The 22527-nt window shown below is 42.0% G+C and overlaps 1 protein-coding gene across 2 annotated transcripts in view; it reads left to right on the forward strand.

The window, feature by feature from the left end:
* dscamb (Down syndrome cell adhesion molecule b) overlaps positions 1-22527 on the forward strand; it is a 93528-nt gene that overhangs the window by 50980 nt on the left and 20021 nt on the right. For both annotated transcript variants that reach the window (XM_062386777.1, XM_062386778.1), the window contains exons 4-14: positions 1012-1290; positions 1614-1889; positions 2664-2960; positions 3977-4249; positions 6662-6940; positions 7171-7290; positions 10258-10437; positions 20316-20512; positions 20970-21066; positions 21452-21580; positions 21709-21876. In XM_062386777.1, coding sequence (XP_062242761.1) covers positions 1012-1290; positions 1614-1889; positions 2664-2960; positions 3977-4249; positions 6662-6940; positions 7171-7290; positions 10258-10437; positions 20316-20512; positions 20970-21066; positions 21452-21580; positions 21709-21876 — 2295 coding nt within the window. The remainder of the gene's footprint in view (positions 1-1011; positions 1291-1613; positions 1890-2663; positions 2961-3976; positions 4250-6661; positions 6941-7170; positions 7291-10257; positions 10438-20315; positions 20513-20969; positions 21067-21451; positions 21581-21708; positions 21877-22527) is intronic.

Here is a 22527-nt window from a genome sequence, read left to right on the forward strand (position 1 = left end):
TGGTCAAGATTGAACTCCTTGACAAGGAATGCTGTGGATTTGCTCTGCCACAGGAAACACATTTTTCACCTCCTCACATATTAGAGGTCAGGTTTGCCACTGCTCCATATGTGTGATTTGGCCTGAAGAAAAATGTATGCAAGTTCTACTGGTTAGCAGGTAAGTACTAAAGTTGAAACAATAAGGAGCTGCAATGACAGGAAGTATTCGTAGAGTTAATATGAAAACAGGAAATGTAAAAATGCACAGAAACTAACAGGATGTTACAGATCCATGAGACCTGATTCCAGGTCAGCAATAATAGCTGCATCATGGTGTGGAAATACCAGCAAACTCCACATATGTTAATATTAAGTCATATTTAGAGTCATAGCAAAGTCTCTCATCTGCTCAGTTTAGCTCCTAGTGTGATGGACAACTGTTCTACACGTCAAAAAGTTAAAAAAAAATCCATCCATCCATTATCTATACAGCCAATACTTGTTGACATTGGGCGAGAGGCGCACCCCGGACAGGTTGCAACCGATCGCAGAGCCAACATATGAAGACACACAACCATTCATACTCTCCAAATGACCTAACCTCAATCTGCATGTCTCTGGACTGCGGGAGGAAGCTGGAGTACCAGGAGAAAACATGCAAACTCCACACAGAGAGAATCCTCTTACTGTGAACAGACAGTACAAACCATATAGGGCCATTCAGTAACAAAACAATCATTGTATTACAGGGTGTTTCAGGCTGTAGATTATGTTGTACGCTGGTGAGTAATCACAGACAGACTGATGGACTGATAAACAAGATCCAATATATTCTCCACTTTCCTCGCCACAATAAAATCCTTTCTTGAACTGTAGCAACACAGTCTCTTTCTCTCTTCTCTCCCTTGCATAACAAAATATACAGTACATGGAACAGGATCTTGACCCGCAAAAATCAATATTGGATTACACTATCAAGCTCCTGGCAACGCTCATCGCTAATTAACACTAAATTCTCTACTCCTTCCAGACCCCACCAATGCTGAGCCAGGCATCTTGGATGGCTTTGACCACCGAGAGGTGATGATTAATCATCGGGTGGAGCTGCCCTGTAAGGCCTCGGGCTACCCAACGCCCAAATACCGCTGGCTGAAGGACAACAGCCCTCTGGAGCCCGACAGCCGCTTCCGCCAGACCATCACAGGGCTGCTGATCGAGAGCACGCAGCCCAGTGATTCTGGGACGTATGTGTGTGAAGTGTGGAACAGTTATGGCAATGCTGAGGTCATGGGGCGCCTGTATATAAAGCGTGAGTATTTTGTAAAATCTGTAGATTGATTGTAAACATGACATGCAGTGTTAACACCATCATCATGAACATAATAATTTTATCGGAATTTAAACAGATTATCTTTTTGTACGCTGATTAATTATTTCGTTGTTTTACCTTTAATTCCCAGATTCTGGTTACATCTTTCTTTTTTAAATCTTTATCTATCCATACTTGCCAAATTCAACCGTGCACTTTCTTTTATATCTTCCCTTCTCTGTATGTTCCTCTCAGTCATGCTGCAATAAATCAATGAATCACCTTTGAAAATAAAAAATGTGTCTCTTATTTTGTGTCCTCAGAGCCTCTGAAGGCCGTGGTCAGCCCTCGCAAGGTGAAAGGCAGCGTGGGTAGCAAGGTGTCTCTGTCCTGTAGCGTGAGCGGCTCAGATGAGTACGAGCTGTCATGGTACCGCAACGGAGAGATCATCTACCCGGGCAACAGCGTTCGTTTCACGGGGCTCAACAGGGAGAACCTCATTATGGAGGGCATGTCGAAGAGTGACGGTGGAGCGTACCAGTGCTTCGCTAGGAAGGGCAAGATGTCCGCCCAGGACTTTGTGCAAGTCATCCTAGAAGGTAAAAATGTGTGCATGTCATTTGTGGGGTGGAACAGATGCTGAGCAAAAGCCCCAGCATGGTAGCTCTCCTATGCATAATCAATGAGTTAGCAGACACAGGTTCAGGCCGTGAAGATCAATACTGGGTTTATGTGGTAATGACATTCTGTTGTGACTCTCTGCTGTAGGCTGCCAATAGTATGATAGTCCAGGACTTCACAAACACATGCAAAAACACAGGCACTCTCCCACGTTCTTGAATCCAATAGCTTACCTTGGCAGCGTTGCTCAGGCAACTGTCTCCTGCGGCCAGGGAGCTGTAAAAAGAAGATATTGATAATCTATAATCATGTGGAACAGACCTAGATTATCAGAGAGCAGCAGCAGGCAGACACAGACGCATCAGAAGACAACCAGACTGTTTGCAAGGAGAGCTCCTGGATTGCCGTCGTGAATGTGTAGAGCTTCTGGCACAGTGTCCTGATTCAAAAGAAAATATAAAGGCAAAAAAATTGTGTAGTCTTTAAAAGAAACAGAATTTTTGCTTTACTTTTGCCTGGTTGATACTTCTTGATTATCTAATAACAAATCGCCTCTTAAACAAAGAAATCCTGGTGTTCAGAAACTGCGACAAAATAAAAACAGGGATGTTGGAACTGCCAACTAATCGGAGACTTCCTCAGTGTTCCTCAGGCTGATAATTATCATTAACATGTGGTCAAAGTTTTACCATGGCTTCATTCACCACTGTGTTCCTGTCCCTTACCGTGTCCCACCTTGTCCCCCACCACAGATGGCACTCCCAAGATCCTGTCCTCCTTCAGCGAGAAGGTGGTGAACCCGAGCGAGCCTGTCTTCCTGGTGTGCAACGTCAAGGGCACGCCCCCTCCCAGATGCAGCTGGTCCCTGGACGACGACCCCGTCATCAAAGACGGCCACCACCACCTGGGCCACTACGAGACCCACGAGGGCCACGTGGTCAGCCAGCTGAATGTGACCCACACCCAGGTGCAGGACGGAGGGGTGTACCGGTGCACGTGCAGCAACTCGGCCGGGGGCGTGTACCACCAGGCTCGAATAAACGTAAGAGGTGCTTGTCAAATCAGCTCCTCCAAAAACAACAATACACATACCCGTCTGTCTCTGTGTGTGTCTCTCTGTGTGTTGCTGTCCAGCTGTTGTCTGGCATTCTTGTTGCATGAGTTCCGGTTGTTGTTAGGGTCCAAAACGGAAAATTGCATGAATCTTTTTTTGCCGATTATTGCTGAGTAATTTAGATTATTTTTATCTTAAATCCTTTTAGTTTCTTCACCGCTAATTGATTTGGCCTCAAAGTAATGTTCTTTTTATGGGTTATTTACTTTTCCTCTGCTCCTTGTATAATTTTTAACATCACAGCTCCGTCGTTTTCTTTCCAAATTATAATTGCTTCTCTTACATGCCTGTATTTTTAGGCCAGATTAATTATCCCACTTAACTGCACACAAGCGGATCTCGATATAGGGTTACAAAATGGTCTGATTCATAAATAGCCAGAAGAAGAATATATTTCTTCTACTTGCGTGAATAAATGTATCTACTAGTTGCTGTGTGTCTGTGTGTATGTCTGTGTGTACTTTCTCCACAGTCAATTCAGTTCTTCACAATCAGATGTTAAAGTGAGTACTGTGTTTCCATTTTATGGGACACGGAATATATTATATGGGTGACCAGCAGGAGCCGACTTCTAAGTATCACTAATACTTCAGTTTTTCTTCAAATATGCACCTTGGTATTTCACCTCCTTATCCATAGCTTAAAACAAACTGCTAATGCAACAACACCTATGTTTAACATTTAAACATTTTGGTGAAAGATACAATATTTGATACTGAGGAAAGACCTTTTCTGTTTTACTAGCAGCAGACATCACCCTTTAAAATCTTAAATATGTCTGTCAAATCAGTGGTTCAGTGTCGAATCTTTGCCGATTTATTTAAAATTAACAGAAATCCCCCAAAACATCATTGCACAAATCATCCTTGTCATTCAATGTCAACACCACGATATTTTTGAAATTTCCATATGTCCGTATAGGTTCTTTTCTCATTCTCTGTCACTTTTTAGGCCGCGCCAACATTCGTCCAATGAAAAACATCACAGCGGTTGCCGGGCGGGACGCCTTTATCCATTGCCGTGTGATTGGCTACCCTTACTACTCCATAAAGTGGTACAAAAATTCCGCACTTCTCCCCTTCAACCACCGGCAGCGAGCCTTCGAGAATAATGGCACACTGAAGCTGTCCAACGTGCAGCAGGTGGACGCTGGCGAGTATAACTGCAAGGTGATGGTCCAACCCAACAAGATGGACTCTCAGAGTGTTCACCTCTGCGTACGAGGTGAGTCCCACTGATTATTGCGGCACAAGTTGCGCTTACATAGCTTCTCAACCTTGAGAAGTTATTTACGCTTAATTTCCATTGCGTCTATAGCAAATACAAGCAATGTTTTATTGGTAATTTACTGCAAGGGAAAGACAGAGGTTGACACAGAATCAGTGTTTTATTGCATCGTACAGTAGAAAGCAATGAATCCCAACAAGTGACTCGTTTGATGTATTTGATGAATACAACTATGCTGTCATTGTGAGTTGTCCACTCAAGTGGTTGTTTTGATCAAATTATATTATAATGCTTGAATTGGAATCCCAGGCGCTCCATCTCTCTACCCCCTACTACATATGCATCTCAAAATGGCCTCAGTGGAAAAGCCCATCACTAGATAGATGAATACATGCACACCCTCACAATAAGACAGAAGGGTATATAAATAGATCTCACCAGACTTAATCTACTTGATTTTCCTCAGTTAGTTAGTGCAGCTTATGAAGGCCGTATCAGAGAAAGTAAAGAGCTGAGTGATGATCACCGCTGAGATCTTACAACCTGTAATAGATAACACTAAACTGGGCTTATCCATTATGCCCCATTTTCTTGCCTCCATACAGTATGTTAAGTTGTTGTCATTACATTATACTTCCCATGGAGCGAGGGAGGCAGAGAGGGTGGGAGAGTGTAGGAACGAAAAGAGAGTGATGATATAAAGCAACACTTCCCAGTGGTGCTATAGTGAGCGAGTGCATTTGTTAATTTACTCTGCTCATGCTTAAAATGCAGAAGTGTCTTTGGGGATCCCTGGAGTCCATTATCTCCACTTTGTTGTGAATTAAATAAGCTGCTAAAATGCTGCATATTTCACAGTTATTTGAACTCACTGGACACTCAAACACACAGATGACTGGTGTGATGGCTGGAGATTCCCCTGAGAACGGAGCGCAGGCAATTTGAATACATCCTAATGTAGAACCGTGTGATTATATTATGCAGCCAGATTGACTTTGAACACTTGTATTTTTTCTTGGTACTGCTCTAATCAGGATTTTGGATCATTGGATAAAATGATTGATTGATGTAGTAGTTAGGTTTGCGAGTCTGCAAGGATTGTGTGTAGGTTAGTGATTTGATACTGTAGATGATTATTCCCCAAAGCGAATCTGCCATCTCAAAGGCACATCCACCACGAGAGATTTTCTTTGGTTATGTGTTATTTTGGTTGTGTTAATTGTATTACTAATTTTGGTGTAGTTAAAGGGCTAAACACAGACATCTGTTTTATCCCTTTATTTTTCTCACTTCCCTGAATATTTTTCATCCCTCCATGCTGGAACTTGCCAGTGACCGGAGGCATTGTGTTTTCATGTTGTCCGTTCCTCTATCAGGTCCTATCTTTTGAACACCATAGCTTTATAACACCTTGAGGAAAATTCTTTAAGTTTGGTACACATGTTTAGTTGAATTCAAAGATTAACTGATTAGGTTTTATAGGCCAAAGGTCAAGGTTGCTGTGACAATACATAGTACATGTTTGCCTTGTGGACGTGATAACTCAGGAGCACCTCAAAGGAATCCCTTCAAATGTGGTACAAATGTTCTGTTGGATTCAAAGATGAACTGATAAGAATTCAGTGGTCAAAGGTCAAGGTCACAGTAACCAAACAAAACATGTTTTGCATGTTGAATATGTTAACATAAGAACACCGCAAGAGAATCCTTTTAAATTCTGCATAATTATTCACTTAGACTCATTGATTAACTGTTTAGTTTTGGGTGGTCAAAGGTCAAGGTCATATCTCATATTACCTTCAAATTCTGACCAGTTGTCATTTGCAGTCAAAGATGAACTGGTTAGATTTCACTGATCAAAGCTCAACGATCATTGTGACCTCATATCATTGCGAATGCAATATGTCAGGATCACCTGGAGGGTCTGAAACGGGACTGGTAGGTGGAGTCATACAACCGCAGGATGGTAATTCTAGCTCTCAATTTTTTTCAAAACAATGTGTAAATCTTGAAGTCAAAGCTAATTAGACATATGTATGGTTTTGAGATGTATGAGTTAGTATGATTTGGTGCAGATCCACCTTATGATACAGATCTATTGTTGTTTGGTCTCTTTGAAATATGTTTTGCACCAGTTAGTTTAAGTTTTGGCTCAAGTCTGTGCGCTTTCAGCGTTTCTTTGAAAGGACAAAATGTTCCAGTCTGAGAATGATGGGGAATTGCTACAGACTGCTTTGCTATTCAGGTCTTTTATATTCCTTCAGTGACCTCTCTGAAGCAAGATAGTCAGATGATTGTAGGATTACTCTGAAAACAGAGTACCGGCTGGGGTATCCTTGGAATTAAGATCTTTTAGGGCAGAAATAACATTCAGTCTTTTTGTCACTTTCCTCCCCTTAACTCCTGCAGTCCCTCCGTACATTCAGCCATTTGAGTTCCAGCGTTTTACCATTGGACAGCGTGTCTTCATCCCCTGCGTGGTCATGTCAGGCGACCGGCCACTGGACATCACGTGGCAGAAAGATGGACGGCCGATCCCCATCAGCCTAGGTGTGACTGTGGACAACATCGACTTCACCAGCTCACTGCGAATCTCCAACTTGACACCCGACCACAACGGAAACTACACTTGCGTTGCCCGCAACGAGGCTGCTGCTGTGGAACACCAGAGTCAGCTCATTGTCAGAGGTAAGCCGAGACAGACCAGCTATGTAGTGGACTTCTATAATTGGTAATATGTGTACAAATTGTCATTTTAACCTTTACATTCAGCTGCTAACTCCAATAAATAGTTCCTTCTTTGTCACGGTTTAGTGTTTGGTTGTTGAGCCATTAAGTGATCTTTATTAGAGACAACCCCAATTTCAGGTATGACCATCAACTGATCCTTCTTTCTGTGTCTGTGTCTATATATATAGTTCCTCCTCAGTTTGTGGTTCAGCCTGAGGATCAAGATGGGATCTATGGGAAAACTGTGACTCTCAACTGCTCCGCTGAAGGTTACCCACCACCCACCATCGTATGGGAGCACTCCAAAGGTACATTAAGCATAGCACGCATTTTCTTGATCATTAGTAGTTCCGTCTTTTATGGCTCTGCACCAGCGAAAGCTAGTGGTAGGAGTCCTGTTTCCCGGTGGTTGTCCACCTGTCCTTACGTACGTCTGTCCCATTCCCGTGAACGCAATATCACAAGAATGAGGGAAATTCCAATTTTCTTTTACAAATATTAACTTGGACTTAAGGATGATCTTATTCAATTTTGGTGGACTTGGTCACATGACTTGTTTTGAGCACACATATCTGAGGCCTGTACTACAGGGCAGGAATTGCAGTTATCCGTGTTACCTCAGGTCTATATCAGGGTTTTTTTCGGTCCTACGAGGTCGTTCACTTCATTTCGGGGTAAATCCCCACAGTAACCTGTGCTGAACGGCTAACCTGTACTAACCTAACCTGTAAGTACTGTTTTTGCAGGTAACTAGGTTCAGTTTGCCTCATCCACAGCAGAACACACACCCTGTGTGACTGCACAGACGTAGAATACACACACACACACACACACACACATAGCCATCTGCTCTAAAAACATGAAATAGACAGAGCTGGGCAGACAGACAGGCAGGAAAGCAGCAGGTGAGTTCAGCCACTTGAGCCGGGCAGATGAAGAGGGGCCCCAGGTGTTTGCTCCATCATCCATATAACCAGTGCTGAAAGCTTCACTGACAGAAGGACAACAACCAATGAGGAGTGGTGCGTGAGGGTGTGTTTTTGTGTGTACGTGCTTGGCCATGATCAAAGGACTGAAAGAATCAGACCTTTTTTTTTTAGCTCTTTGATGGGATTTGTGTGTACCAGAGTGCAGTTCATGTGCGTGTGTGTGCACACATGTCTATGTCTGTGCATGTGTGCATGTGTGTGCGTAGACAAGCAGGCCTTATGCCTGATTAGCACTGTCTGACAAATCCAGATCAGTATGACGAGGTCAGGTGGAGCACTGTGTGTTTGTGTGTATGCATGTATGTGATTTTGTGCATGTGTGTACTCATACTCACTCACTCACTTAATACTGACCTTCTCACGACCATAGAACTTAATGAGGACCAGATCCCGGTACTAATGAGGTACAGCATCATTCCTGACATCCTGGATAAGGTTGGGTAAAGTTTTGGTTAGGAAGTCCTAGTATGAATGAAAGTCAATGCAAATACATAATTAGGATAGCTGAACAATGCTCTGTTGTGTGTGTCTAGCTTTACCTATCAACCTACCTTTTTTACCCATGCACCTCTACTGTGTTACATGTTTCCTGTTTCTGGAGTATCAGCCACATATCCAATGTATCCCAGGTGGGTTGATTGGGAAGCTATCGCTTAATTTGCTGTAAGCCAGAGTGCAGTTTCTTCGTAGAATGACTGTCTGGCATGCTTTTATTGCAATTGAAGTAGTTAAGAGCCAGATGAGTGTCGCTGGGAGATATGGAACAGTAAGTAAAGGTCAACTGCTATTAGCATAATGACTAGCACTATTTGGATATGCAAAATCCATAATTCAAGGATGACACATCCCCCTTCCTCTCCATCGCTCTCTCTCGGAGCCAGGGGAGCAGGAACAAAGTCACTACTTGACCCTTTGCTGGCCACGGCCACTTGACTGCATTTTAATTAAAAAGCAAAAACCCACAGCTCACTAAATGGCCTAATCTCTACACGCTAACTTTAACACAAGCTAATGCAACGTCTGGCTCAGTTCACACATGTGTTTAATACTACATGAGCGAGGTGGAATACAGTGTTTTCATTATTATAACAGGAGATGACTGAAGACCTCGGCATTAAAATTCAGTGTCCGTTACATTTCCCGCAGAGTTAAGCAGCCATTGCAGATTGAGATATTGTATTGTTTAACTAAGAGTGATTATGTCATTTTCTATTATTTATATAGATATTAATTACACACAGACAGAATGTCTCATGGATGCCAAGTTCAATTATTTCTATGATGCTTCAGTAATGGATTTCAAATGTCAGTCGTATGAGATTTTTGGACGATCATGTGTTTTTGTTAACATCACATCGAAACAGAGTATGCACACATCATCATCAGTTTTGCAACTGTCATCTTTGAAACATCTTCAACAAACCCACTTCCATGCTGAGATCTCCTGCTGTTTTATCACATTAGCTCTGTTGAAGTTTTCAGCATCAGGGGATAGCCGGTGAAACTCCGTAGTGTTTGACTGACCCCGTCATATTCAGCCCCTCCAGATAATTTTAAGAGATTATCTTGAGTTCAGTGCATGTTTTAAATCAGCTTTAGAGATCAAAATGTGACTTGAGGCCATCTTTGTATGTGTTTTTTCGGATCTATTCATTCAACCATAACAAATTCAAAAAATAGGTGATACGGAGGAAAAAAGAGTCTTGCTGCAGTGAACATCTTCGAATCTCACTGGCAGAGCCGAGCCCTGGACGGCGGCAGTTCCACATGGCCCCCTTGCCCTCCTTCTGTGTGTTGTTCCTCTGCACCAATCTTCTGCCACAAGCGTGTCCATTCTGACTTCCTCACCGTTACCAGAAGCTGCGCCCGCTTTGCCCAGCTCAGCAGCTGTTTGGCGTTTTAAGGATTTGGCTTGGTGTTAAGAAACATGTTTACAATCCTCCCTAAATCTGACAGGCTTTGTCACCAAATCTGTAAACACAGAAGCACACCCCAATGAATGCACGTACACACACGCACACACACATACACACACAAACACAGACACACACACACACACACATTGAAACACTGCAGGTCAGTTTTCTGCACTGCTGTGTTGTTCGAGCATCATATATATTTTTCTCTATTGAATTTTTCACAGACTAAATGTAAATATACATTTATATTTGGACCTTTCTTTCTACTTTATGGACTGTATATAATGTTGGATAGTATATATAACCTAAATATTGATTCATTGCTCACAATTTAAAATGTTTCTACACCGTCTCTCTCTTACAACAGGTGCGGGTGTCCCCCAGTTTCAGCCCATCCTCCTGAACAGCGGCTCTCGTATCCAGCTGCTGATCAACGGTTCGCTGCTGATCAAACACGTGCTGGAGGACGACAACGGCTTCTACCTGTGTAAGGTCAGCAACGACGTGGGAGCTGATGTCAGCAAGTCCATGTACCTCACCGTCAAAAGTAAGAGACACGTCGATAACAGCTCGTGGGAAGCAATCAATGTGTATTTTAATGTGTGTGTTGGTGCAACAACAAGTAGATGTTAAAAATAGGATTCTTATCTGCCGGGAGTTACAGAGAGCTTCTCTTAAAGTAGATTAACATTTATTTGATAAAAAAAATGAAAAATAGGGAGTGATGCAAATCAGCTGTATCAATAAACAAGCTGTGCAAATGAGGAAACAAACAGTTTAACAGATCCTGATTATAATCCATCCGAAGCAAGCCCTCTCTGGCCAAAGACGCTAAGCAAAGCATTAAGAGGGTCACGATCCGACTCGACATGAGGTAAATTTGAAAACAGATTTTAATCAAAAGATCATTAGATGAAAGGAAACAATCCCTCGGTACATCTGTTGAAATAGTGGAGGCAAATGTCCGTGCTCACAGTATCACTAAAGGACCCGGAGTTATTGAGCATTTTTCTTAATGAACAAATCTGTATGCAGACAGCTGTTCGGGCCGCATGTTTGCTCTTCCCACTGCTGCGTTCAGTGTTTCCCCAAACACAGGCCTGTTTTCAGTCTGCATTAGCATGTAGCTTCCCTATAGACCTAAGAGTGGCTCCTCATTTTCATGGTGCTCAGACACAAGTGGGACTTATTTTCCCTTCGCTGCTGTTATCAAACTGGAGCACAAGGAGGCCTGCTGATGGGCAGCCCTCTCTCTGTCTCTCTCCTCTTCTCCTCACCAGCCCCAAAGTCTGATAGAAAAACACAAGAATGAAAACATGTTGTTTTTAACTGTTTATAGATTTATTTTACAATAAGAAAAGCAGAAATTAATGACAGCAATCTAAGGTTTAGTAATCATCAGAGAACAGCTCAGCACAAGTTATCAAGAAGAAATAATAAAATAATGATTAAAGTGATAAAGTAAAATAAAATAATGTCATGACATTGAACCCTTTTCTGTTTTTGTAACTTAGGGCAGGACCAGAGACAATATGTCATTGTTGCATAGATCAGAACCTAAATAGAGTTACATGACACACATATTGAATTTCTATTTAGAATCTGAATCTGATTGGATCCTTAAAGTACCTAATCTAACCCTGATGTGTCTGGGAAAGGGCTGCATGAAAAATATCTTTAAGACTTCTTCTAGATAAATCCTTTTGTCTTTTTAGCATTAATATCAGCTGGCTTGTCATGAATATTCATTTGTCACCGTAATTAAGACCCGGAGTGTACAAGGCTGAAGGCTGCCTCTGTGTGGGGCTGTCAGCGTTACAGCAGCACGCACAGAGATGATCACACTCTCTCTATTTTTATAGGTCAGTTTACTGACTGTAACACAGTTGCTATGCAGCGAGTTGACCTATGGCTGTACTAACCTTTTTTTGCCTCCATTTTCTACCAAGCAGAGAACAAACACTGCGGCTGCCGCCACAGACGACTCTAGTAGTACATCTAACTCTACGTATACAGTATCTTGTGTCATACAGTGGAAAATTTTGGTAATAAATTGGGGCTGCATTTGTCCATGATATGCCCGTGCTGTATCTACTGGACTCCATTATATCAATATGAGTCTTTCAGAGTCAAAGAGATGGCCGACCATAAACAAGTTAGGTGAGATGATATCCATTATCCAATCAGCACGGAGCGATAATATAGCCCCCAATCTCCTCCCTACAAAGTGTGTCTGTGTGGTCACTGTGGTTTTTAAGGGAAATATTAGTATATATATATATACATATATATATGCATAGTTTCGTATTTATTGGTTTTAATTGCCAGCTCATATTATCTACCAAAGTTTAGGAGTGTGTGTGTGTGTGTGTGTGTGTGTGTGTGTGTGTGTGTGTGTGTGTGTGTGTGTGTGTGTGTGTGTGTGTTCGTGTGTGTGTGTGTGTGTGTGTGTGTTTGTGTGAACGAGAGAGAGATGAACCAGCGTAGGCACCCTGCCGTTGCTTCAGGCTTCAGCTTCATGTTCTCCTCTAACTCTATCAAAAGGAAATTCGACAGCTTCGGTTGTGAATAATATAAGTTCACTTCACATAACTCGTAGTTTCATCAAGATGAACTGTAACATTATTTACAGCTTTTAATATTTATGTCCAACACGTGTTCTTCCTCTTAAGATGAATTTACATTTCTTTCTAGTAATTTCGTGAATTATGACTTAGTTTTCATACAAATAATTTTTTCTCAGCACAAGTTCAACATGATGGTACATACTAGTCAAAGTCAGAAAATGCATGTCTGTTCAATCAATAAATATAGTTTATTGCTCAACATAATGTGCAAACTCTGTGTGATATCTGTTCTTACTGCAGAAAGAATCACCAAAATACATTTAAAATAACACATTCAACTATTGAATAATCCTGGCAGCCAAGCACAGAGCCTCCTCTTCTAACCCCTCGGAATCCTCTCAGGAAATAAACTGATACACATTTGAAAGAATAGATCACAGCCTACAAATCCAGCCCTGGCAGTTTGGTGAAAAAATAAGGATTCAGTTTAATTCCTGCATTATTTCTGCAATACAGGTCAAACGTGTTAATGCCTTGCAAAAGAGCACGAGCTAAGTTATAAAATCAAGAAATATATATGTTTTTATTCCTTCATGCAGACAGCATACAGTTTTTAACAATACTGTTACTACCTCTGCCAAGATTTTGTTTTCATTTGCGTATTTTTATACTGTTATTTAGCTGCGTTACACAAAAACTTGGAGGTGGATTATCACAAAACTTGGTTGAAGATGTGCTGTGGGTCAAGGACAAACCCATTAGATGTTGGTGCGGATCTAGATCATGGATCTACAATTTCCCAACATTGCGAGATAGAGCATGTTTATACATTTTCACCATATTTCCAAGGGAATTATTCATTGATCTTGATAAAAAAAATAGTTTATGGGACTTATATGTATAAGTGTGTAAGATTTAGTGCCGCTTGGCATAATTGAAGTGGACTTGGGCCTTGGTGGAGTTATGCATTTTTCAGATTCTAGTCTAGTAATATTTTCAGCAGCAATACACAGATCTTTACCCTTGCATCTAAGTCATTAATTCAGAGATTATTGATGGGTTAGTGTTCACAGCTCCAATAATTAGTAAGTCGGTCACATGACTGGAAACAGTTCGTTGGGTCTGTGATAATACTCTGTGCTGTCTGTCGTTTCTCTGCTGCCATTGGCTGCTCAGTCATTACGTGCGGGGTCAGCTGCTTGTCAATCATCAACAGATATAACATTTCATGCCCTTTAAACCCCAAACTGTAGTCGTGCACTCAAGATGCTTTTCGGAAAAGTGTACTTAGCCACATGAGTGGTTTGAAAAAGGGAGACTATAACTGTGCTCGTGTTCGCTAAAACACCTTCAAGCTCATTGCTCAGTGTTTGTGTATAATTACACATATCTCCTTATTTTTAAACACAAAGTATGTTTGTTATCATTTGACTGTCTGTATATTATTTGCGTTTGCAGCCCCCTGTCTGTCTACATTTGTGAAACTGTACACGGTGCATTGTGTACATTCTGCTTGCATGGTGAGTGTGTTTGTGTGTGTTTTTGTGTGCATGTGTGTGTGTGTGTGTGTGTGTGTTATGCGTTGCTGAAACTCTTGAGTGCATTTCTGCCTCATTTAAATCCGTCAATACTTCAATTAGAAGTGTTCGAAGTGGCTCAAGGGAAGAGCAGTCGGCATGTTTCTCTGCTTTATTTGCACTCTCTGCTTGTCCTTGTTTTCTACTTGTTTTTCCAGCAATGAGAGAAAGATTAAAAAGATAAATAACACATTATTTGTTTCCTTTTATACCCTTGCTCATGTGCTGGCAGTTGTGTGTGTCCCTCCATTGTCTAGATCCCCCATTGCCACAACAAAATGTACATTTTTGTAACCATTAACAGATCATTAACAGTTGAATTAAATTTTTTAAATTAGTTTAATCCCATATGAATATTAGAGAAATACATTATATATTTTAAATCAATATGCATTAGTCTACAATGAATGAATCTTAGCAAAAGTTCGCTGATCCACTCATACGAGCCTCCATTGCTTGGGTCTGAAAGGAAGCATTTGTTGGCCACATTTAAAGGAACCTTAGAAATTGAACAGCCTTGTTTTCTTCAAAGGCACCCTCCGAAGGATGCAGGTGCTGAATCGAAACACAGTTATTGGATCAGCCATTAAAAATTGGGACTGCTAAAATCTGTCGGCAATTGCAGACGGCATCATTGATGTAGAAATGAGAAACTGCTTCTGTCAACCTGTCTGAAATCAAGGAGTCGTTTTAGAATTGTAAAACTAAAATTGAAGAGTTATATCAGTTACGGTTATCATTGTTAACCACAGTAGGGGCTGCCCATTGACAGGCCTACATCCAACTCGTGTTGTCTCCCCTTCTTTGCCCAGGCTTGAATAGGGTTAGTTTGTAAGATTTCTCCCTGATCATTGAATCCACTATTTTTTAACATCTCTACCTCCTTTCACACGTTGTAAGACCCCTCCACCACCAACGTAATTTGAAGTAAAGAAATTAAGATTAAGATATGTTTATTCATACCAAACACATGCACAGACATGCACAACACACCCATGCAATGGCAGGCAAATTCAACCTCTGCATTTAACCCATCTGTGTGCAGGACACACAGAGCAGTGAGCAGCCATGTACGGCGCTCGGGGAGCAGATGTTGGGGGAGTAAGGTGCCTTGCTCAGGGGCACTAGATAGGGTAGGGAGACTCTTGGATTTTTGGACAGATCAATCCAGGTTCGTCTTTTGTTGTCTCTCCGTGGAGTTGAACCAGAGACGAACCAGAGACCTTCTCTGCCCATAGTCCAAGTGTCAGTATCTCCACCGGTGGTCCTATAGTTTAAACATGCATCATTTCTCGTCTGAAGATGTAAGAGCGCAGCTTCCTTCAATGCTGTCTTTCTTACCCCACATTCATCCCCCCATACCTCCCTCTTTCTTCTCTCTTGCCTTTGTTCCTCCCCTCCCTCCCTCTCTACCCCTCTCAGCTTTCTTTTTTATCCCTTGTCTCCCCTCTTTCCACTCACACTTTTTCTCCTCTTCCCGCTTGTGTTTTATTACCCGGCCCCTGTAATATCACTGGATATTAAAAAATATACATCAACCGAGCAATTATGGACTATCAAAAAGAATAGGTTTAGCCTGAGGCCTCACTCGTGCCGCCAGTGGATGCATAGAGATAAGATGAGGGGAATGCGAGTATAGCCTCACCTCAGCTCAGTAACTGAAGCACGACCAAGATCGGAGAAGATTATACAGAGCACTGTAGATACTGCAGTCTCTGTCACATGCTCGATTCACACAAGTAGGTACACGCTAAAAACACATACACACACACACACAAACATTCAAGGCCACATGCAGATTGACTCAAAATCTACTCTGATGCATCAACACACCCACGCAGACAAGCATGTGCTCATGTTTAAAAACTTGCATGACAAATCTTCTCATGCACACATGATTTTATACAGAACCATTCACACACACACACACACACACACACGTAGCCTTGTATGTCGTCATTTAGTGCCCTCTCTTTCTTTCTGTCTTTTTTCTTTCAATTAGCACTCGCAGGCTTCGTCAATGTTAACTTACACTGCCAAGGCCTCGGATTTAAATAGAGAAAATAGCCCCTGTTAAGCAGCAATAACATTTAGAGAAGGAGCTGAGGAGACTCTTTTAATAGGACTCACTTAAAATTCATAGTTGCTATGCAAAATAAATCAGCGATTTCCTGCGCGGGGGCAGTGGGAAAGGGGATGATGGTGTGGGGAGCGAGGGAGAGGGATGGGCTGCGAGTGAATAAGAAATTAGGTTTAAACGTCGGCAGTCCCAAGTCTGACACGTTCCATCGTGTCGGGGGTGGGTGGGGGTTGAGGGTAACGCACACACACACACACAAACAGAGGCCTATGTGCACGCAAACCCAATGCATTAGCTCCCCCTTTTGATTTTTGTTGGCTGCTTTAAAGAGGAAAATGTGCTGTGAAGAAGAAAGAGACAGAAACATGCTGAAGGAGTCTGTGTGTTTGTGTTTATTTGTGAGTGTGGGGTGAGAGGGATTTGTGTTTGTGTGTGTGCTCATTAACTCTCTTAATTTTTCTTTACAGTGTACAAATCAGTGCACCACTGATGCAGCAATCACAGATGACTGGATAACTGGAAACGCATTAAGACATATGCAGTGTCTGTGCTGGATGGATTGTTGTGGTTCCCAAATGATGAACCCTCCCGACTTTGTTAATCTTTGACTTCTCTAGTGTCACCTTGTAATGACCTTGTCATCAAGTACTGCATGATGGAGCTTCTAGTATGATTGGACACTCTATCGGTGCTTACACACTTACCTTGTTTGTTCCGGACTTCAGGCTTTTCAGTTCAGTGTGAACCAAAATGAAGTTGCCTCAGACCAAGGGGTGAACCAATGGACCAAAATGTGTTGACCCCTTTTGGGATAGACCAACTGCTAGAAGTTAAAACAGCGGTAAAAATAGAGGAAGTTAAAGAAGCAGAGGCCCAAAGTGTTGCTAGTTTCTCCATAAAGGGAGTTGCACAGTCTCAGAGGATTGTTTGCAAACTTCGCCTCCGACGATATAATATTTGAAAAACAAGGATGTTAATTCGGCGCAATCAAAGTGTTGAGTACTGTACCTGAAGTTGTTGATGTTGGTGGTAATAACATAACTATATTACAATGCCAACCAAAATAACAAAATGAACTGGTTCATTCATTTTCTTCATTCAAACAAAAAAGTACTATTCGCTGCCTCATTTCATCTCCAAACCAATCAATGTCATTTAGAGGTAGACCCATCCCAAATAGTTGATGACAACAGGACTTAAAAAAATGTGAAACAAAAACTAACTGGATCAAACAATGTAACAAAGACTGTGATTCACAACAAATGTGTCCTTCCACCCCCAAGCGATGGAGGCTCCATCAGGTTGATCCTTCCCAGCCCATGTCCCATGATTCATAGCGCTTCAGTGACCAACTGTCTTTTAAAGAGCAAGCAAAGCGAAAAACTCAGAAAAGTTCATCTCTGTCTCATTTCGTTTTGGCAGACGCAGCCACCAAAGGATGCTGCGTAGACTGGGTCCTTCTGAGCATGCAGCCCCTGAATTGACCCAGCTAAAGACATCAACATTGGGTGTCAAAATACCCAAAGTCTTGTTTTAATTCCCAAATATAGATCAGCCTTAAAAAAAATGTAGCGGTACAATGTAATGATGAATTAATACTGCATCAGTGAAATAATAAATGATAAAAGAGCAAAGAGATAATCTGAAGCAGTTTCCAGAGGAACACAGTTTGTGTATGTGTGTGGAAGTTTGTGTATGTGTGTGGAAGTATGTTTACAATTCTTGTGCATGTGTATCCCCATGACTCTTTCTTTTCAGTATTTCCACAGTATCTTTATATCTGTAGGTATTTGTGTATTTTTGAATCCGCAATGTGTGTGTGTTGTCCTTTGTGCGTTGGGATGTGAGTGTGCCTGTGTGACACACCAGCGTGGCCAGCGGACTTGTCTGCTGTGTATGAATAATCAAAGTGGTCTCTCTCTCTCTCTCATCATTAAATCATCACTGTCCTGGTGGGAGCCTGAGGAGGGAGAGAGATGGAGGGAGAGAGGGAGAGAGAGAGAGGGATCATAGTTAGCGCTGCAGGGGTACATGCTCTCTCTCTCTTCTCCGTCGTGTAGTGTGGCTGAGATGTGTCATGAGCACAAGTCTTCTCTGCTCTCTGTGCTCGCCCACTTAGCTCTCCCAGACACCGCCGCTCTCATGCACACACTTTCATACATATGCACTCCGAGTAAAACACATCCACGCAGACACATTATTCAGAAGTGTACAGACATGCACACACACACAGCGACTCCAACTCACACAGCGACTCTTCTCCCGGTAAGAGGAGGCCTCCAACCACTGCTCCACCTGTACCTGCCACATGTAGCTGCCATTTTCAGAGACACAGTACATTCACTACAAGCCTGTTAACTCTACAGTAGATACAGCATGTGGTCCTGAAAACTGCTCTGTCTAATGTAAATGATAAGTCAATCAGCGACTCCACAGAAAATGTGCAACACTTTAAAGCTGCTCAGATCAATATTTTCATATAAATAATGCAACTGCTGTGTGTAATGTAACTTCACAGAGAACCACCTGAGTCTGCAGTTCCTCTCGGCTCTGCAGGGAGTTTTAGCGTCTTTCAGCTGATTGTTTTGATTAACATTCACCACGCAATAGCTTCACTATCGGACATTTAATAGATAAATAAATATAGAACTAAGGGGGCAATCGGAGAGCACACACTGCCACCAAGGCTAACACCCAACCATGCCAGAAAATAAATCCCTCTGCACCTAAATTGTACTGGTTGTTCCACAGGTGATGCCCTACTCAATGGAAATCAGTTGAGTAGCTACGTGCGTAACTGCTCGGATTAAAATAACACAACTGTAATTCTTTCTAAGACACAGCAGATTGAAGCGGCATTTTCTCTATGGAGTTTTGAATGGATTTTCATAATACTTCGATCTCACAAATTCGATTGTAGGATCACAAAACTGGGAGCAAATAATTTTACCTGCAGTGTAACTGTGTGTCCTGCATGTCCACACTGACACAGATTAGCATATTGATTCACTCTGCTCAGAGCTAGCTAGAGTTGATATGATATAATCCAATTTGGGGGCTTCACACTTTAAAGATCATTGCACTGTGAATAGCACCTGAACGTCTCTGTGTGATAATCTGGAGTCGGATTCATGCAAGTAGAGAGAAAAGGACACAATGAAAGAAAGTGTGAGTAAGTGTGTGGTGTGAGTGTGAGTACAGACTGAGTAGTCTGGGTGAGAGACGTTCTCAACAAGTCATTCTGCTGAACAACGCACACGCATGCGCACACACACACACACACACACACACACACACACACACACAGGGGCTAAATGTGTTGCTAATGAGCCTGGTGTGTGGTTACAGCAGAGAGCCAGACCGGCTCCACGCTCAGACCGATGGGAGTTCAGTCAGGAGTCACCACTTTCTTCTCCGTTTCCTCCGCCTCATCCTCAGAAAGCAACACGTTATGCTGCTTGCTGGTATTATCAAAGCGGGCTTCTACCTGAAGGGCTCCTCTTCTATCTCACAGCATCACAGGAGACGAGGAGTGTCAAACATGACGTTCACGATGGTCCCCGGAGTGTTGAATAGTTATTATAATTGTCAGAGAAAAAGGAGAGAAGGCGTCTTACTCAGTATAAGATGAGAAGTAAAAGAATGTGTTAATTTTGGACCAAAAAAAAAAGAACTGGCGCAGTAAAACCATTTATTTTTAAAGAATAGTAAGTAGCTCTGGAAAATGTTATTTTTGATATCACTCTACTGATATATTTAGTAGCATGTGTGAAATAAATGGATTCATTTTAACTGAAATAACCATGTTTTTCTTTCTCCTTTTTTTATTCAGAACAGATATAAAGATAGTCATCAAATTTACAGTAGCACATACAGCCTTATAAAAACAAAAATGTTCAAATTTTATTTGTATAGGCAATATTCACAATCTCAATTTACCTCATAGGGCTTAACAAGGTGCAACCTCAGAGATGAGGGGAGCAGCAATGACAATATGTTATGTTAGATGTATTGCCAATAATGATAGTATGTGTGCGTAGGCATATTATATATCTCAGTAATCTAGTGGTAATCATAATCCACAATCAGAAGCCACCACAATCAGAAAATCGATGAAATATCTATTTCAACTGATATCATTGTCTATTCTCTTTCTTTCTCCCTCCCTTGCCACCTTGGCCTGTCTGTCTCCCCCGTCCAGTCCCGGCCATGATCACCTCATACCCCAACACCACCCTGGCCACACATGGCGAGGAGAAGAAGATGAGCTGCATCGCTCACGGAGAGAAGCCCATCATGGTGCGCTGGGAGAAAGAGGAACGCATCATCAACCCCGAGACCAGCCGATACGTGGTCACCGTCAAAGAAGTGGCTGACGAAGTCATTTCCACGCTGGTGGTGGGTGCTCAACTTTCACTATTAATCAAACGCCACCATGAATCTAATTTTTTTCCAGTCGTTTTAATCTATTCAGACAGATGGGAAGCAGGGAGGAAGAGTTTGGGAGGAAGGGCAGAGGAAATTCTTGCTGAAATTCACATTCACAAGTAGATTCAAGTGGAGCATGAAATATTAAAGATCTACCTTCCAGTCCAATTTAATGCTGATTAAAACACAGCATGAACGAGTACATGTGTAATGCAGGATAAGGAATATGTGCCTTGAGATAATTGAGTAGTTAAGTGTCCCACATGGTTTAGGGTGGAAGTTTCTCTCTCTCTGAAGAAGTTGAGCACACTGCTCCTCCTCCACTTTTGAAAAACCGCTCAAGATGAAATGTAATTTTAGATTTTTTTTTTTTACACTGATAGCAAAACTCATGATAGCTTTGGATGTGGTGTGTGTGTCTGTGTAGATTATGCCTACAGTTCGTGAGGACTCCGGCTTCTTCTCCTGTCATGCCATCAACTCGTTCGGCGAAGACCGGGGCATCATACAGCTGACGGTGCAAGGTGAGCTCCGCCGCACCTCACACTCACTGCAGCTCAGGTTGGGGAAGGACATGTTAAGATAAAAGACTTAATTCCCTTAGGAAGTTGAAAAGATTTCGTAATTTGTTGCGTAATTCAATAATTTACTAACTTAATAGCCACATGGTGTCATCACTCTCTGTAGTCAAACCTAATCCCTCACTAGGGAAATCACAGACAGAATGAAACCAATATATTTGTCTGGTCTGCCCGCCGTCCAGTTCTAATTCAGGACTCTGCACTTCACAATACCCCTCTCTCTCTCTCTCTCTCTCTCTCTCTCTCTCTTTCTATTGTTCTGTCTCTCTCTCTCCCATTGTGTTTTTCTGCCTCTCTCACTCTCGGCTGTGTTTACATGTTGCATCAGAGCCGCCCGACCCTCCAGAGGTGGAGATCCGGGAGGTTAGGGATCGAACCATAGCTCTGCGCTGGACGATGGGTTTTGACGGGAACAGCCCCATCACAGGTTATGATATTGAGTGCAAGAACAAATCAGGTGGGCATAAGTACAACGAGTGCAAGTTCAAACGACAGAATCAACAAGAAATGCATAAACGTCTTAATCCATCTCTGACACGCCATCCAACCTCTCTCTCGCTCTCTTCCTCCCTCTGTTTCTTCTAGCTTCTTGGCTTTCAGCCCAGGTAACCAAAGATGTCTCACCGCAGCTCAACCAGGCCACCATCATCGACCTGCACCCGTCCTCCACTTACAACATCCGCATGGTCGCCAAGAACATAATCGGCAACAGTAATCCTAGCAACGAGCTCACCATAACTACTGATGAAGCAGGTTAGTTAGTTCAACTTAGTAACTTATCAAACTGTGTTGCAGATGAAATACATTTTCCTGAAAATAAAACTCCACTATCTCTCAATCACAATATTTTATACTGTTAATTTTAGCTTCGATGCTATATAAAATTATGACCACAAGTTATTTTAATACTTAGAATTTATACTTTGACCGAGTCCTGTTTTGAAGTGAACTCCTCAGATATAGTGTCCATTGCCTCCTGGCTCTCAAACCTGTTGAGTCCACTTTCACGTAATGATTTTATGATAGTTTAAATTGAGATCATCATCTTTTATATCAGGGCAAACAGATCAGGTCACTCTCGCTTTTACTCTTAATTCTATTGCTCGTAACGATCCCCCCCTCAGTCATAGCCAGCACATTAATAAGAACCATTTTAGCAGATTCATCGCTGGAATAAAGTCATAAACTTCAGATTAAGTAAAACATATATCATCGGTCACATTAAAAAGGTTTAAGTTGATGATTTTGCAAGTTTTTTCTTATTGTTAAGGGAGAAACTTCCACGTATGAAGATGCATTCTTAACTAAACAGCACCATCTAGTGAAACTGAACTAGATAAGATGTAACAATCTTTCTATGGCAGAACATCCACTTTTAACAGTAACATGCAGTAATGTTGAGTA

This window comes from Platichthys flesus, chromosome 4 (genome assembly GCF_949316205.1).
Source record: "Platichthys flesus chromosome 4, fPlaFle2.1, whole genome shotgun sequence".
Taxonomy (NCBI): domain Eukaryota; kingdom Metazoa; phylum Chordata; class Actinopteri; order Pleuronectiformes; family Pleuronectidae; genus Platichthys; species Platichthys flesus.